The 19,474-nt window shown below is 35.5% G+C and overlaps 1 protein-coding gene across 2 annotated transcripts in view; it reads right to left on the reverse strand.

The window, feature by feature from the left end:
* LOC122084002 (ABC transporter C family member 13-like) overlaps window positions 1–15,450 on the reverse strand; it is a 101,004-nt gene extending 85,554 nt beyond the window's left edge. Inside the window, exons 1-9 of one of the 2 annotated variants that reach the window (XM_042651975.1) lie at window positions 15,215–15,447; window positions 14,838–14,878; window positions 14,680–14,767; window positions 11,518–11,682; window positions 11,295–11,426; window positions 7,474–7,574; window positions 6,814–6,883; window positions 5,438–5,689; window positions 4,608–4,677 (exon numbers count right to left, since the gene is read on the reverse strand). In XM_042651975.1, coding sequence (XP_042507909.1) covers window positions 4,608–4,677; window positions 5,438–5,689; window positions 6,814–6,883; window positions 7,474–7,574; window positions 11,295–11,426; window positions 11,518–11,682; window positions 14,680–14,767; window positions 14,838–14,878; window positions 15,215–15,253 — 958 coding nt within the window. In that variant the 5' untranslated portion in view covers window positions 15,254–15,447. Of the gene's footprint in view, window positions 1–4,607; window positions 4,678–5,437; window positions 5,690–6,813; window positions 6,884–7,473; window positions 7,575–11,294; window positions 11,427–11,517; window positions 11,683–14,679; window positions 14,768–14,837; window positions 14,879–15,214 lie in introns of both variants that reach the window. The other variant, XM_042651974.1, reaches the window with a different exon arrangement.
* Between the last annotated feature and the right edge of the window lie 4,024 nt (window positions 15,451–19,474).

The raw sequence follows: 19,474 nt of genomic DNA on the forward strand, positions 1-19,474 counted from the left end.
CTTGAAATGCACACTTTTTTTGGAAAAAATTGTGCATCTAATTTTACATCATAGTCATTGGCCAAGTAAATTATATATTTTTTTTTAAACTAAAATGAACTGAATTTTATAAAAAAAATTGTATTTTTTTCAGTATTTTTCTTATTTTTTAATTAATTTTTGAAATAAAAAAAATAAAAAATACAAACTATTTAGAAAAATTAAATTTTTTTTATAAAAGTTGTAGATTAAATGTTTTTAAAGAACATATAAAAAATCAACAAAGTGTGGACCAATATATTTGAGTAGATCTAAGAAATAAATAAAAAAATTGAAACCCTCACTTTTTTGGGGAAAAAATGTGGGTTTCATTTGAAATCATGTATTTAGTAATTATTAGTTATGACATTATTTTTAAGAGTTGAATGAACTAAATTTTCTAAAAAAAAAAAAAAAAATTGGGGGATTTTTATTTTTTATTTTTTAATTAATTTCGGAATAAAAAAATTAAAAAAATATATTTTTTTGAGAAAAATAAAAAATTTCCATGAAAGTTGTAGAACACTTGTTTTTACATAATATATAAAAAAATCTAAACATTTTTAACCATTGAGCATGAGTAGATCTAAGAAATTTGAAAAAAATTGAAACCCTCATTTTCTCTTGAAAAAAGTTTGTAAATCCAATGATTTCATGTAATAATGATGCACAAAATGTGATTCTAAGTATGATGAACCTTAGATTTGTAAAAAAACTTGAAAATCTAAGGTTAAAGTTGAAAAAAGTGAGTAAAGATTCAAGAAGTTACTATTCAAATGTTTCAACTTTCAAGTTCAAGCCTTCAAGGTTCTTCTTGGACTATGTTTTTCTCCTTCTTTGAACCATTCACTTCCACAATGTTTCTTTCAGTCTACCATTTGAGTCTCCAAAAAGGTGTGTGAATCAAAGGGGAAGAAAGAAGAGAAATATAGAAAACTATTGGTGAGAGTTTGAAGTGTTGTTTCAAACAACAAAAGGCACATTCACACTTAAGTAGCCGTATCATACCGATACGGTATGATACTGCTCGATACTGCACGATACATTCGATACATACCGATACGGTACCAATACTCTCGGGAATTTTCATATTTTCAAAAGTTCGTATCGCAAAGTATCGTACGTATCGGTACCGATACGGTACGGCACGATACGATACCTACGATACGTCGATACACAAAAGAGGGCCCAAAATTCCCTGTAGCGTATCGATATGTATCGTGCCGATGCCTACCGATACGGCACGATACGCACCGATACTTAAAACCATGCATTTAACAAAAAAATTAATAGTTCTTTCATCATGTAATAGAGATGGCTAATGGCAGGGATGGATTTGTCATTTTTTTAATTTATAGGGGTTATCATTTTGAAAAGTACAGGGGAGGGCGTTGATTAAAGACCAAAGTTCAGGGGGTGTCGTAATTTTCTCATAATATTATTTAAGAATGTTAAATGATGTAGAATAGCTAATAATGTGCACATTTTTTTATGCAACATTAAGGTTGTCAAGGCTTCCAGGCGGCTTAGCCTGGACTGACTCCTTGGTCACCTAGGCATCACCTTGTTGGTGTCGCCTTGATTTTTTACTATTCTCCACCGCTTTGGGTCGCCTTATGCCTATACAACTAGGTGCAACATTTTAAATTTGTAATAAGCTTGCACAATAGCTGATCGTAGAAGTGGAGACACAGCATGAAGTATGGCATACCAATGATAAGAAAAGGTCACAATGTAATTGTTGAGGAAAGATGATAAATTCAGAGGGGCACTACATTAAAGTGGCATCTAGCTGGTGCCAACAAGGATGTGATGAAATGCTTAGGGTACATAGTAGGATACATAAGACCATGGCTGCCCTCATGAAGGGAGGAAGACGGAGGATGTTGGAAAAGCAAAGGGAAAAAAGAGAAATCCGATAAGGCAGTGCTAGAGAGACACCCACAAGCAAGAAGGGGTTGCCTTTGATGACTCTGATAGTGATTATATGCTTTGCTGACATGGGGACAGATGCAAAAGGGAGATAAATGTACTGAGCCAAGTGACACATCATATGGAGCGAGTTAGCAGAGACAGGTAAAGGAGCTGGTTCCCCTAGCTCTAGAGAAGCTGCACCAGAGGCAAGGGAGAGAAGGAAGAAGTAGAGGCAGGCATAGTTTCCATTCCATAAATCACAAAGTATGAGGGTAGCCCCAACACTAGTCATAGTAGACGATGATGATGATCCCATTGGGCTCCTTTATTAGGATCCTACCATATATAGGATTAAGGATGCTAGAAAGAGAAAGTAAGAGCATGTTTGTTATCATTAGAAAGGTAAAGAGGGTGATGCTACCTCGAATTGGTTCTTTTATCATAGCATCCCAGCAAATGCCACTGAGGGAACATACTACTAGGGCATGCTTGACAATGTGGGGAAGGTTGGCCCAAGAGTGAAGGGGGCCTCTACATATGAACTGATGATTGTTTATTTTCCCCAGAACCAGAAAGACTTAAAAGAGTACATTGATACATTGAAGGGGACATAGCAAAACTATGTAGTGACTGTGATTTGTGATGGTTGGACTGGACCCACCAGCCACCAAACAGTCCATCATCAAATTTATGGTCTATTATGATGGTAGGAATGTCTTCTTGAAGTATGCGGATGCATCCAAGAAGAAGAAGGATGCAAAGTGTATATATTTATATATAGAGGTTTCTAAAGATGTTGTGTAGGAGGCGGAGGTACATAACGTTGTCCAAGTGGTGATGGACAACAAAAGCAACTTCAGAAAAGGCTTGGGAAAAATTGATGCATAGTAACAAGTTCCACCTGTTTTGGACACCAAGTGTAGCCGATTGCATTGACCTCATGCTAAAGGACATAGCGAAGAGATCCTTGGTAGAGAATGTGTTGAGAGAGCAAGACAAGTGACCAAATTTGTCTATAACTATGGAAATTCTTTACAGATGATGAGGGAGAAGTACGTTGGAGATTTGGTGAGGCTTACTATTACTTGAGGTCTTAATTATTGAAACTCCCAAGAACATTCCTCGTGAAGCAACAAAGTCTGGTCAAAAAACCACAGCTCCAGGTAGGCCCACTGCATTATTTGTCATTTTGACTCCGTTCAATTCATATACATATGTACCAAGTACAATCACCTAATGAATAAACTTAATACTCTCCCAGACAAGTTTCACCTCCAGATGCGAGTGTAACTGAAGTACATTCTCACGTATCCACTCTTAAGAGGAGGAACTAACTGGGTCACACATAGTTGGAGAAGTAAGTGTATGTGCATTATAGCATTATACTAACGATGCAACATCTATGCATAGGCATGGATGGTGATAACGATCCAATCGAGCTTGCCAACATCTTCCAGATGGAGTCAAATAATGAGGAGGATCCCCTATATGAGTGAGAGAGGGATCGAGGTGACCAGTGTTCGCTACCGTTTCACCTAAAAGCTCAAACTTGCATGGAAGAGCAGTGTAAATGTATACATCAACACTATCCCAGCATGAACAGGCCATTTTGGTAATGTGCACGTGACACATACGCGTGTGAAAAGAAGGGGGGGAACTCCCTAATTCTTTCCATTCTATGAATGAAAAATCTATAATAATTTGAAAATCCAGATCAGCTAATTGTTCTCTGATAGCACCCACTCCCATAGAGATTTCTCGATTTATCGGGTTTCTCTAAGATCTTTCATACACTCAATGAGAAGCCGTCAAACTTCTTTATTCTGATCATAAACTACCATGATATGGGGTTATATGTACAATGGGCAAGTCTCTATCCTTTCTGAACAGGTTGCAGAACCATACACTTTGTTTCTGGACCTACAAACGTAATGGCATGTCTGAAAGAACAACCATTACTTGTTCTCATTACCATGCATGTGTGCAAGACCTTTTTGCTTATTGTTGCCTATCTTATGAACCAGAAGTCCCACAATATAGAGTTCCAAATGGATCATTCACTCCCAAATTGGAACTAAAGAAAACATATAATTTCCATATCAAACTGACAAGCAGAGATACGTAAGTAAGTCCGAGTCCTCATGCAAAAATCATTGACATTCTTATTAAAGTATATGCAAAATATTGGAAGAAATCCAAGTCGATTAATATTACAAGCCATAAAACACAAATCTGAAATTCATCGTGGTGAAAATCATTACCCTGATTGCGTTTGGAGATGGAAGATATTTTCTTATAAGGGATGAGAAGTTTGACAACAACTAGAGAGAAAGGGACCTCAATACACCAAGGTAAGAACTAGAATGTATACATCCATGATTCTTTTCAATTCAAGCATTCGCTATGTAAGAGCCCCACTTATTGATAGCGTTTAAGGGTTTTTTTTTCCCTTTTTTGGGTGGCGTATTTCGAGGAGAAAATAAGAAAGGTTATAGGATAATTGCATTATTCATCACAAGGGGACTTACAAGAAAAACTAAGCTGAAGGCAGAACCATGATGAAAAGTTAGCAAGGTTTCGAGCTCAAGTGCATGTTAAATTCTTCTTCACTTTTGATGGAAGAGAATACAACTATAGAATAATAAACTCATCGGACTTATAAAATATTTATTTACCTTGTTGAAGAAACGAAATCAATTTATTGAGAAGCAAGGGTCCAAGAAAACCAATGCAATCATTTAACACCTGTAGAAATAAGAAAATTGGTAATATATTTATTGGAAGAGCACGGGACAGCTTGAGAAAATCAAGATTAGCAAATCATCAGATAATGTGACTACAGATAAAATATATAATGTGCACAATAACCATTCATGAGATCTAAAACTGATTAGTACTTTACGGTTTACCATTAAGCAAGATGATATTAAAATTTAGTCATTGATTTTGTCATTTTGGCCATCGCAAAAATTGGAACTTACACTTTAAGAGAAACAAGTCAAACAGATAATGAAACAAATCATCCAATGTAATGGAACATCCAGCTCGTAGGTTTGATTAAATGACCTGCCTGACACAACTTACTTAGCCCTACATTTTCCTCAGTATTACTGCATTCATGTGAAGTCTGAACCACCGTAATCGCCAAATCTAAATTATTTTAAAGGTGGCTAAGAAGTCCCTTTTTTCTTGAGGGTTGAATAACAGTTCTTTTAAGAAAGAACCAAAAGGATACAAAGCATATAAAAAAAAAATTACACCAATTTCAAGCAAGTAATCAACAAAAAGATACAATTTTCAGATAGAAGAGCTCAGTTAACTGCATGAAAGAATAACCTTTCATTGACTTCATCCGGGGGGAAAGCAAATGTCTTTTTGAACACTAAAAAGATGAAACACACATTGGGTATCTATATCATTCTATCATTTTCTAACTAATAGATGAATCAAGTTAAAATGATTATAACTCTATGAAAGAGGAACGCTACCTTGGAAAAAAAAGTACCTTTAATAGACCTAGGCGGAAATAAGGCCACCCATATGCACAACATACTGCTCTAAACAAGGATGGATGAGAGAAATTTCTACTTTGCTCGGATACCCAACAACATTGCAGTGTACTGTGGCAAGAGGAAGGATTCAGGTCAATGGGTAGCTGAATCAGATCTTCGAAGTCCAGCTGCTTAAGCACACCACGGTCCATTACTGAATTGATAGACTTGAAAGTGAGGATATGCCAATAACTACGAGTGTGACCCTAAGACAATGAAGCAAGCCAAGAGAAGGGGGTAAGAGAACTTTAACTAGGAATAATTTCAATCAAGAACGACTAATAAACAAACAAAATAGAAAATTGCATTCGAATAGGCCAATCAGATCCATCACTAGAATTGCCAGTATAGAAACAACAAATTGGTAATTGATTCTACACCCTGATACAAGAATCCCCCAAGCCTGAGAGATGGAGAACAAAAGTATACTACTCCCCACAAATGTATGAAAAAAAAAAATATGAAAATATGGTCTACAACTTTTCATCACTCGCTGTGATCAAGGCATAGGTGACCACCATTAGGTAACCATTCAGCCATTATTACTTCGATGCCCAAATACTTCAATACTGACTACTGAAGGCATCTGTATCACATGGCCTGATGCCAATGTTGATGCTGAGCAAAGCATTAATGCCGTCCAATGTTACTCCTTCATAGTGTTCTATTCACTAGATTACTTTTATTCTCTCTCTCTCAGCATTTGTTTGACATAAATGAACAGCAGGCATTAAATACTTGAGGAAGTAAATAAATCAGCACCCAATTAATTCACTATTCAGAGCATCGGTAATGATTTGGTGTGATGCCAACGCTGACGCTGGATAAAGCATGGATGTTACCACTTCATATTGTGCAGTTCACTTGTTTACTATTTTTCTTTTTCAGCATTTGTCTGACATAAATGGACTCCAGGTATCCCTCATGACATCTTTCACAGAAAACTTCTAGTTGACAAATAAATCATATGAATCCAGTAATGCCCTTATTTATAGATTTTTCAACGATCTCATTCACTTGAATCTTGGCATTAGACAGAAATATCATTTTCATCCAAGAATGTCATCCATCTTTGTTTAGTTTGTAGACTGAGACTCCATGCAAATCCAGGTACATATCCATAGAATAATGCTTCAATCTACTTTTGAGGAAACCTAACTGCCCATTTAAAATACTTATTTATCAACCAAGAGATAAGGCATTGCTTTGTTCAGATGTAAATACTGCAATTTATTGAAATTTTACTCCCCCCCCCCCCCCCAAACAGAAAAAACAGAGCAAATATCTTCAAAAACACTGGACAATTGTAGGTAATAGTAAAAATGCATACAGAATCTCCAAGATCTTCCTCTATTTCTGAGTTGCATGAGAGAAGTGAATCTTCTAGTGAACCACATTTTCTGCAATTGAAAAGCACCATAAACTCAAATGGATACAGAAAGACCAAATCTTTCATTGTTCAGAAACATAAAATGTTTAGCAAAAAATAATAAGGCATGGCAAGAAAAATTTCCAAACAGATAAATAGAAGTTTCATAATAATAATAATAATAGTAACGTTTAATAACATATTCTTCAGATGAATAAAAGAAATGTTATCCATTTGAAGATAGAACACTGTAGCTCAATTATTGGAACATATTTTATTTTCGTTTATCTCATGGTGTCTTTATGCAATCATTTTAGTTATTTCACCAGCTAGACTTAATGATGCCAATATTTATTTATTAATTTTTTTTTATTTCAGATAATTAAAATTGTATAGTGAACTTTCTCAAGTTGCAGAATATGACATCCTACATTTAATAAAAGATAAAGGAAAAAGGCCAAATATATGGTAGAAAAAAAAATGCAGATAGCTGCAGCTTGATTATCAAGAATTCATGATACAGAAGGGGATTTTGACAAAAAGGACAGATAGCTGCATCATGATTATCAAGAATTCATGATACATAAGGGGATTTTGAGAAAAAGGGCAGGTAATTAATACCTGTTGCTGGAAGATTCCCTCATTACTCTTCCTATGTTGAGATATATCACAAATACGATATCCAGCACAAAGGAACAGCTCTCTTTAAAATTTCTTATAACCTGTCACACATTGTCTCTATAAATTCTCATGCAGTATAACCGTATAACGCACAATAAAACAAGCTAGTATGTAGATTGAACTATATGACTAATAATCACACACTGGGGCGAAGAACATTTCATCAAATAGAAACATTTTAACAAGTCACGTAGAAGGGCATTTTTCCAAGAACAGTCTTATCGAGCAGTCTCGGCCATTTTATTTTATCAAGTAGATAACTTATGGCTCTATTTTATGAGTAATTCCTATGACATTGATTACATAGTAAACATTATCGAGCCTCATGCTTAACTTCTATGCATTGTACAACGTGACAACCAGCTGCATAATCAGAAGGATCGCTCATCAGCCAATTTACAGTATGAATGAAAGACATCGACCAACCTCTTTCACTTGGGAGTTGGTAATAGAATTTCCATCACTTTAAACTTATACAAAATAAAGCATCTGCTGGGGACAGATCAGAAGTAGCTTGCCCTAAATGAGAGTTCTAAATGACATTTGGACAAATGTTGGTCATTAGGAGACGGCACATATTAGTGTCAATAATGGTCGTTCTGTTACTTAGTAATGCTGTAAAACTTTAAGTTTTAATAGAAGAACTTGAGAAGACCACTCACTGTCAAGTTTTTTCCTTGGACTGAGAATTAGACATACATATATGGATATACATGGTAATATAAGTAGACGGGGTCCCAGCAAAAAAATTCAGGTGCTTTATTGCGGGATCTAAGTTTTTCCCTGGACTGAGAATTGGACATGCATGTACCCCGTAATATACGTAAATAGGGTCCCAGCCAAAGATTCCTTGGAATTTATTGCGGGATCTAAGTTAGGTTGTTTCTGCCAAACTTCCAACAATTACAGTAAAAGTGCACGATCTTGATCCCATAAACAGGTCTTATTTTCCTTTCTTGGGTGATCTAAAGACAGAGACACATGATCTATTTTACATGATACAGATGCCCCTAAAAAGCCCTGAGACCATCTTCCTGTGGGTCCTATCTCACAGTAATCAATTTTTTTATGACCTTCACACCAGAGAGAGGAGAAACTGTTTCTATAATGGAATGGGTGGCAGTTTTTACCCACAGCAAAGATCCTCTGGCATTATTCAAGGGGTAAAGCAGAAATATTTGATGTGATAATTTGACCACCTAAATCATCAAATCTCTTTCTCTATAGGAATTCCAGCCGAGGAGAAGAAGAAAAAGAAGGGGGAAAGGAAAAGAGAAAATCAAAGCTATTTAATCAAGGTGGCTGACTGGGGATGAATTAGTACTATGATATTTCCTTCATTGACTATGTCCATGAAGGGTAGTAGTGCTTCAGTTATCTCATCTGTTCAGTCAGCACAGCTAGCTCAGAATTTATAATTTCCTCGAATCTCGGGATTGTGACATCTGTTTTTTCCTTGTATATGCTTGCATTTGTTTTCTTATCAAACATAGTTATTCTTTATAAATAGAGTATTCGTGAGAAGTTGGGATCCTGGACAGTTCCAAATTTTTACATTATCTGAGCAGGTCTCAGTCTCTGGTTTTTTTTCTCCTTTCGTTTTTGGCTTCAGGGCTCACACCTGAGTAGCATTTTCTTCCTTCCTTACTCTAAAGTCTAATCATGTGATCTCTGCAACATTCTCATGAGCCATAAATCTAAATCTCATTTTAAATACTGAAATTAAGACAAAAGTTCTCCAAAATAGTGCATTTTTTTCCGTGAGTTTCGCATGGCCATTTCGAAGTGCAAATGGCCTAAATGATCAAAATTTTCAACGGCAAAATTGCAACGAAACAGAGCATTTTTGTGACAGAAATTAGAGAAATTTTGACCGAAATGATGCTACTTCTGGTTTCACCTCCTGTTTGTCTCGGGCATGTCAAAACTTGCAAAATTTCGCCAAAATGCTCTTGGCCTCACACCTAGTAACCAGAAATGTCCATCATGTAGATAAGTCACTTAATAGACTTATTATATTGCAAATAAGCCTTGGGTTGGGTTATGTATGTGTTGGGCCTGTGATCCCATGGGTTTTATTTGTAATAGGTCACTTTAATGGGCCTAAAATATGGGCAGAAAGTAGGAAAACGGGAATTAATTCATTAGTTAGTTAGAGTCCTGTTTTGAGTCTATTCCCTTATTATTTCAGTTTCTAGTCTAGTCCTAAGCGAAGTCCAACTCCTAGTCAGTTTCTAATTTGTTTTATTTTCCTAGTTGGAGTCCAACTCCTAATTTGAGTCCAATTGCTATTATTGTAACTTCAGTCCTCTATTTAAAGAGGTGCTGCTGTAGACACGAATCAAATTTGAATGAATGAATTATTGAGTGAATACTCTTTAGCTGAAAAGTTGTTATTGAGAGGTGAGATACTTAAACCTTTGAGGGGTGTGATACCCAAAACCTGAGGGGTGAGATACCCATTCCTTTATTCTCTTTCACCCTTCTCCACCCTCCATCTATTCTATTCTTCTTTTCTATTTTATTTTCTGTTCCTTGTTTTAGTTGCTGTGAGAATTCTTTAAGAAGTTTTCAGATCTGTTCAGGTCATTAAAACCAGAATCGACCAAGCCAAAGTGAGGAAACTTGAGGTCCAATCGAACCCCATAATTCTCACATCTGATCTCTGACTTACAAGCCCTTTTCAGGGGTTGTTCCTGACAGCTCAAGGATCACTCGATCCTTTTCTCAACACTGCCCAAGCAGTCCAGCATCAGTTCTTGGAGGATCTCTTCTGTTCTCTCTCTCCTAGGGCTGAAATCAAGAAGCATCATAACTTCCAGACAAGCCAACAGAATCTGATCATATTTGGAGGTTTGCTCCTCTCATCAGGGCCTACACTTGACCAGAAGTAGAGCTCCATCTGAGCACTGTCCAGCCAGCCACAAGACTCACTTTTTCCCCACTCGCAGGGTATTTTTCTCTCTCCTCTCGATTTGGGTTTGAGCTGGGATTTGGGTGTTGTTTTAGTCTAAGTCTTGGGTGATTACTTGCTGGTTGTTTCCCTGTTGTTCTCTTGGGTTTTCTTCTGTTATTGTCAAGCTAGCTTTGTGAGCATTGTTTGTCTTGTTTGGGGTTTATAAATTGTGGGGGTTAGCTTCTTGCAATCTACTCCTGCATTAGTCCCCAATTCATCATACAATTTTGTTCCAATTCCAGAAATTTTTTCATTTAAACTAAAAAAGGAGAACTATTTGTTAGGAGAAATACAACTTGTTCCAGCATTGCACAGCCAGGTATCTCTACAAGTTATTAATTTGTTACATCTCCTAGGATTCAGTTGTGCTGACTCAGGTTTGAATCGGTCATAATTTACTTCTTCCTGACTGGTTTCGATCCAGAGGGCTTAGAGTATTTAAGTAGTTGATCTAAATAAGAAAGAAAAGTTAACCATTAGCATAAAACAGTCCACACATTAGTAAGAACACAAGTAAGTTATTACAAAAGAGGCCTGCCACAAATGAACAGACACTTTATGTTTTATAAGAAATAATGAATTTCTATTGGACAAGTAGTTTGTGGAAATTCTTCTTCTTTTGGATACTTGGAATACCAACAGTTATAGTTGTAACAGGCTAACAGCTGGTTGATAAATTTTACCATCCATCTCACACCACCCACAGAAATTAACATAAAATACAACATAGTAGTTTAGTTCACAGAAGGGCAATAGTGATCCAAAATTCATGCAGTGAAAACAAATTAAAAATTGACTGTGGTACCTTTAAAGAAGAAAACATCGTCTGTAAGTGTGGGATTCCCAAGATAGGTTTTGTAATCCACCAAAAACATAGCATGCGGTTGTAAAATATGAAGAACCAAATGTCACACTTCGAGAAGAGCATAATAGTAGTCTACAAACAGAATGGAGGAAAAGGTTTCAAGGAACAATTTCCATTATATAAATTTCACAGAGGCTTGAGCAACAAATTTCAGGAAGCTTACCCAGACTGAAAATTGAGAACATTTGAAAAACCACTCATGGTACACAGTACTTTGTTCTTGAAGAACTCTCTTCAAAAGCAAGGTTATATCATACAAAGCCAAAAATGCTCCAACAGCAGGTACCAAATGCAAGAAAACCTTCTCTGAATGACATTTCTGGGAAATCTGTAACAGAACATGAAAATATGTTGATTTATTATATGGAAACCACAGTATGGTCCTGGAAGGACCAAAGTTGTGCTTCTTTTATCCAAGATACAAGAGTCAATTTAAGTAGAGTTCCAGTTTTACCAACTGATAGTTAACATGGTCAACTAGAACTACAAGAAACCAGATGCCTCAACAAGGTTGTAGAAGCAGTATCTTCTTTTATAACTACACCATAAATTTTTTTGGTAAGAAATGAGGGATGAAGTAAGAAAAGATAACAGCAATCATATCTTTTGAAATATCAAACAGTGTCAGGCAATTTTGGCTAGGAAAAAGTCAAGAAAGATAACAGCTAAGGGAAGAAAAGAGGGGTCAGGTAAGGTACCAAAATCCCAAGCAAAAATTATATATAAATTATAATATTTATAAATAAAAATAAATAAAAATAAATAAAAAAAAAAGGTAGTCTAGGAATAAAAGGACAGAGGATATAAAATGAAAACAAATTCAAATTTTTCAATAAACAAAGCTTGGTTATGAAGAAATGCCAAATACTGAAAGTAATCTATATAGTATAAGATCAAGCAGCAAATTATATTGGCAAACTGGTTTCTTATTAGAAATCAGACTAGTTGCTTATCAAGAAAGCATGAAGAGAACAGTAAATCGATCCAAGAATCTCAAGCCTCATGCAGAAAAAGAGAAAAGTATCTATTCACCTGTAATTCAAATTTTGGCCAAACAATGGCCCAATTTTCACAAGATACGGAAATAGTAATCAGAAAATACTCAAATAGCAGCAGCAGCAGCATAATAGTAGGTAGAAGCCTATAAGTTCCATTGGAAAGAGTAAAGCATCTCATTCAGTTCTTAATTTGAAAAACATAAACAGATGAACCAGACCCGAGTCCCTAAACCCTTATAATTTGTTTAACTTGTATCTAAAGACCTTTTTAATTGACTCCTAACAAGTATTTGAATCTAATTTGACTAGAACAGGCCCTACAACTAAAAGTCCTTTCCTATTTGAAATAGAATTCAGATAAAATAAAGGACTAAACACCCTAAAACAAAGACCCCAAATTAACTAAAAATAGTAAATTCCAACTTATTATTAGTAGTGAAATCAGGACATACCATAAATAGAAATTGCAACTTACAGTAAACTGTACTTGGTTAAATATTGTAAGATGGATTCCAATAAATTTTGAAAATGACCTAACTGATTAGAAAAAAAAAAAAAAAATGGCTCCATGCATCCCATGTCGATAATGTGGTCTAGCACATGGTTTCACCCACATCCTCACCCATATATATATATATATATATCTTGATGTTTTCATTGAATTGACTCCTATATAATTTTTCCTTGGCCTGGAGAGAGAAGATTCAACAGTATTTGGCTACCTAAACTTGGTCTTCCTTTTCCAATCCATGTAGTCTCAGGAGTCCGAAGGTTCTCTGTATTCTATTGCAACTTTCCTTCATTTACTTGAAAAAAAAAAAGTCAGATCTTTCTCATCAGTATCAGATTACACCCTTTCTCATCCACTGTGTATCGTGTTTGGTATATTGTTGGAATGTTACATATTTTCTTCCTTGGCCATCTGAGAAAATCCCAATTATTATGCTGAATATTATACAACGAAATAATTACCCTGATGTCCTACCACCCACCCCACCCAGAAAAAACTTGATCATAAACTCATTCTAGCCATTTCTTTCTGATGTGTATTATCACCTTGATGTTTTATCAGATTACTAATGAAATGACTTTTTCTCATGAAGGATGTCCGAATTAACCAATTAACAACATGGAAATCAGACTTCACATTCCATCGTATATTCGTACTTGCACTGAAATTTTTCCCCAAAGCCTTGAAACTACATAGGACTCTGTTGAACCACCCCTCCTCAATTCCTAATGGTACTAATGGATAATTTATTTGCAGCCGTATCAGGTTTTAGAACCTCTTAAATAGTATAGTAACAATATCAGTAGCAACAGTAAAAGCAGTAGCAGCAGCAGTAGCAGTAAAAGCAATTGGAGTAATAGCAGGCACTGGTTGACAAGTTGTGTTTATGTCAAGTGACGATTGATCATAGTAGCAACAGTTGCAGCAGTGAGACTGTTGAAGAATCAAGTGAGATGCAGAGTAGATTATTTTGGGGAACAGATTTTAGGATGTTGATTGGGTAGTGAGTAAAATAATTGGTTTAGCTTTTATTATATTGTGTATTCATACATGTCACTCCCTGTGTGCATGTATTTGTCTGGACTACCTCAATTTCACTATCAATATAAGTAAATGAGACTCTTCAACAAAGACAAATTGTTGACATCACGACCAATGTGGAGTCAAATGTTGTTGATTCTTCTGTTATTAGGACTTTTTTGAAAACATGGAGACCTTGCTTAATGAAGAAGAGACTTTGTTGAGCTTATTCAATGAAATGGTCTTCACACCAACACATTCAAATTGTTGGGGAATAGAAATTCTTACGGAGCTTTTGTTTAATAGGGAAGATTAAACCTTAGAAAGCTTTTTGTTATCCGAAATACCAAGTTCCAACAGAATTCATTTATTATTTAAAATTTATTGTGCTTCCATATTAGACCATATTGCATTTCATAGGGCTGTCTTCATTTGATATTTATTCAGTACATGAGACAACCCCAAATTTTTGCGATTAGGCTAAGACAAATGTTGAGTAATCAATCATCAGATTTAATGGTATGTAAAAAACTTAATAAATTCAATAATAAGTGTTATTTCAGATAAAAATATGGCATCATCATGCAACCTGTGTATACACAGCCACCCATAGAGACATGCTTACCTATCTGGTTCATGTGGGTGAGCAACAGTACCCTGCTCGTAATCATAGTTATGCTCTATAAGCAGCATTGCGGTCATTTTCCTTGCCTAAACAGCCTAGAATTGAATGTAACACACAAATATGCAAAGGGAATGGCTATCAAATATAAATCATAAGTGAAAGCAGACATACCCTTGTACTTCTTCTAGCATTCCTTCCACTTATTCCTAGTACAACAATCATAATTATTGAAACAACGTTCACGCCAAAACCTAAAACCGTGAGTAGTGTTAAGGACATCATAGAAACAAGAACACAATAGAAATTCAAATTTACAACAAGAAGGATATATGTTCTCAAAACATTCGGAGAAGCCATTTCCATCCCACACCTGTAAACCAAAAAAATAAGAAATAAGAAACGAAATTCAATTCAAGAACTCCCTAAAAATTTTCGAAGGTTGCCTTCTTCTTTTGCATTCCATTAATCTACAAGAAAGATACAGAAAACAGAGTCTACAAACACTTTCAAGTCAGCAAACGAAGTTCAGGAAACAAAGAGCGAACTAATGAAAACCATTACGAATTTTGGAAAGCAACCAGTGATCAAGCATCAGACGATGAAAGAGAAGTGAAGCAAGCAATCTCTTAGACGAATTAGAAGATTTAGAGAAGAAAACAGAGCCATCATCAAAGCACAATGGAAAATTATAGGAAGAAATGCTTACAGTTGGATGCTTAGGGCAGATGAAACTCATTAACTCCATGCTCGATTTCTTGAGAGAGAGAGAGAGAGAGAGAAGACTCGGACAGTGATGAATCAACAGAGAAACACAGAGACGGAGAATGGAAGAAACGGTTTGAAGTAACGCACATCTACCCCACTTAAGTATCTTGCTTACGTCGGTTAATGCTTTACCACATTACCCAAAAAGAACCAAAAAAAAATATCTTGCTGACGGTTTCGCGCACGACGCATGGTGCGCACATGCTACATTCTTTTTCGAGAGCTCAATAGAGAAGTTTGAAATCGCTGACAGTTTTGCACAGCGGTTCTTGACCCGATTACAAACCAAACTTCACCTGGTTATAGTTTTGTGGGGAGTGCCACATATGTGGAATCTATTACGGGATTTTTCCTTCTATGAATTAAAATTGTACAAAAATGCACATGAAAGGTGGGTCCTACACCCATGGAAGGTGTGAGATCTGTCCCCACCTCCTGATTTGAAGAATCCGATGGAAATAGGTGGTGAATGGAGTTAAATCTTATTTTGTTGCATTTGTTTCTTTTTTTCTCATTTTAATTTTTAAGATTCCAACCGAATAAGAATCGATGTTAGCCAATCTGCAAGTCCGATTTCAGAATTTTTCATTTTTTAAACTATAGCTCCACCCAAGGTTCATCTTGGTTTGCCATTCGATCATCACTAATTAATAACCTGGTTCCCAGCTGATGTTATGTTCTCATGTATCCCATGAGTTTTTTTGTACCCGGGTTGGTGGATCCTTTTTACCCGGATTCAGGACCCAGTTCAGTGCGCTAGCACAATGGGGCCCACAGAAGATACTCTATCCCACTAATCCTAGTATTCTTCGTCCCATCGCTATCGCTGTCAGAATTCACGCACGAAAAGAGATTCGCACGCCGTAGTACCTGCTTTACACGTGGTGGATAATGGTTCAAAATTCAAATTGCTAAAAAAAATAATAGGTCCAATCTGCCCTCCGCATTGATCCAACACCTTTGTTTTTTTTTTTTTTTTTTAAAAGAAATACATTTTTCATAAAACGAAGAGGAAGAAAATTTTCATATATGCCCGTGCATGGTGCACAGTCGTTCTTGAACCCTTGGATAAAGACTATACTCTCTTAAAATACAAAACCCACCCCTAGTTGAACGTGGAATACCAAAAAAAAAAAAAGAATGGTCCAACGCAATGTTTCACAAAGTATTAGTGCATATATATATATATATATATATATATGATCATATACGTGATATATGTTAATGTATGGGGTATTTGATTGAGTTATACTCTGAAATTTGCTACATTTTTGCCTATAACTAATCTAAATTTTGTATCCCTTTATCCAACAATTGAAATAGACACATCATCTACCTATATGACAGAATAAATGTATTGTAATATTTAAGAAGAGTGAAAAAAGTTAGGCACACTATCTGCATACTGCAAGCTAGCTAGTGTCTACTATGTCTATTGTTTATCTCTCTCCCCCCCCCCTTTGAAATGGCCCATTACCCTTCCTATATGATGCCTTATTCCGTACTCGCATCTCCATTACTGCTGCCCACTAACATACTACACTGGAGAATTATGTCTATCCCTCTCTCTTTTAAAAATGACATTATGACCATAATATTTGTAGCTAAAACAAAGATTTATGACCTTCATATTTCAAAGGGGGGTTCTGTCGATGAATGCCTTTTTCAATCGGACGGTTCATAAAAAGGGGGGTGGGTTAGAGTATTTCAAGGGGCTAGTACGGCCATATGAAATAGCATTACTACTCTTTTACCGAACAAAAAAAATATCGTTACTATTCCCTCCTTACACTTACTAAGAAGGGAAAAATGAGCACTATCGTCGTGGCTTCCTTTCATCTTTCTCTCTCTATATTTGTAAAGAATCATGTGGCTAGTATAAAGGTTTTTTTTTTATTTTTTTTTATTTTTTAAATAATAGGATTAAGGCCCATAATCTAATTTAATAATTCTATCTAAGTGCCATCCTAAGCTATCCACAAAAGAACTGTTTCTAGCCTTCCAGTCCACAAAAGATTCCTGACGAAGCATTGCTTCATTTAGCAAGAAAAGAAAAGTGCCATTAATTTAAGGGAAGGATGTCAAGTTGTGTGATGCTTGTGCTAGACACAAGAATGGCAGAATGACCACCCCCACCCCCAGCTTTGTGAAATGAAAATTTTCACCCCTCTTGGATGCCCTCGCGCTGATGTAGAGGTGGTCATGCAGTTTGGTAGCAATCTGCTCACTTGATTTAAAGTCTTAAACATGAAAAAGAAAAAAAGTATTATCATGATACTTTAACATACCTAAAACGCTTATCATATTTAATCTTTATTTTTCTTCTAAATCATAAAAAATTAATTGTAAAGTAAAGTAAAATTTAATAACTATGTTTTCACCGAAAAAATAATTATAATAATAATCAGATTTAAAATATGTTTAAGTAACGATTACGAAAGAGTTTTCAATTTAGTAATGTTTGATTTCACTTCCCTTTCATATGCTTTCCTTGTAATTAGACAGATTTAAGGTTTCACATAAGCATTTATTGAAATAGATTTAGACAAGAAAAAAAAAGAAAAAAAAAGAAAAGAAAAGAAAAGACAACCTTGGACCGGTAATGAGCTCTATATTAAACTGCTGAAAACTTCGGGCTAAGGTCTTGGGTTCTTTTTTGGGTCATCATGATCATCCTCAATTGATACTGTCAAAATATTTGTTTTAATAAATAAATAAATAAAAAATACTGCCAAAATTTTTGGTTAATAATCTATAGGATAAAGGTTGGGCATATCACTAGTTTTCTTAGAATTAATGACTCAAACAATAGGGGGTTAGAATGGAAGGGACATGGGAGTCATTTTCAAAAGAGAGAACGCTACAGCTCGACACCCAAATAGCGTATTTACCCTTTTTCCTAATTTATAATGAGGAGAATCCCTTTTCTGTTGTTCTTAATACTCAAATAGTTAGAACCTGAAGCTCTTCTTCTTCTTCTTAATAGAATTTTGGTTTGGGTGGGGGCGGGGGGATGGAGATGGGGATTTGGGCCATGGGCCTGGAATTACAAGGAAACGCACCTACCCACGTGCGAGTTTGGAACAAAGTTGGAGCCAAGCCCACATTTATCTCAAAAAGGATGATAATATCTTCACACACAGTAATGGGGATGTAATATTTTTTTTTTCTTGACAGGAAAGAAAATAAAGGACAGCACTAAAGCAAGAAAAAGGATACGTCACTCAAAATGTCATATTTAGTCTTGGTACTCCTAGCTATCATAGCTACCCTATGAGTTGGATCGATATATAATCTATATATGTGTCTATAATTCATACATTAATGAAGTAGCAAAATAATAAATACTTCCCATGGCCACTGATAAGAGTTTTGAGTTATTCAGCTAACCAACTCTTCACAATCAGTTCAAATGTTGATACTGTCGACTCCTATTGATCTTGTTCTTTGCAATCCCATATGAGCATTCCCCGTGTCTCAGCTTCTTGTGCATTTTAAGCATACTCATAACTCTTACAAGCAGCAATCTTAATGGAAAAAGATTTATGTCCCCCCCCCCCCAATGAAATGGAAAATGACATTTCTATGAATGCTTCCTCGTGCATTTTCATTGGTCTCCAAGCACGTGCAAGAACCACTCTCCCACACAGGAAACATTACCCCATATTTTTATTGTAAAATATAATCGATGCCCAACCAGACATGTTTGTCTCCTTAATACAACTGGCATCACAAACAACTCTAGTATAATTAGAGTATGTAAGCTCAAGGTAATCCACCATTGATAAGGATGAAACATGTGATGAAAAGTTTTTATCCATATGTTGATGGAAAGTATAGAGGTTTTGGCATGACATCCATCAATCAATATTGATCATTACCTTATATGGATTTAATTAATTGGCAATGGGAAAATAGATATTGGTTCCTAGTGTTCCACAAGAAGTAATATGTGATTGCAAACACAATAATGAAAAATAAATTTCTTGATGAGATGAGCTTGTCCCTAATAATATGTATAGAAGATCACAAATATTTTCATCTTGGAGGGATTCTGTTCTTAATCCTAATAACCATGTTGTCCAAGTCGTCTTAAAAAAGAATCTAGCTAAGAGGATAAAGACAATTATAAATCAAATATAAAAAATCACAAAATACAAGAGAAAAATATTTCTAAATCCAGAGATAAATATTAATCCTA

The sequence above is a fragment of the Macadamia integrifolia genome, chromosome 7 (genome assembly GCF_013358625.1).
Source record: "Macadamia integrifolia cultivar HAES 741 chromosome 7, SCU_Mint_v3, whole genome shotgun sequence".
Classification (NCBI taxonomy): Eukaryota; Viridiplantae; Streptophyta; class Magnoliopsida; order Proteales; family Proteaceae; genus Macadamia; species Macadamia integrifolia.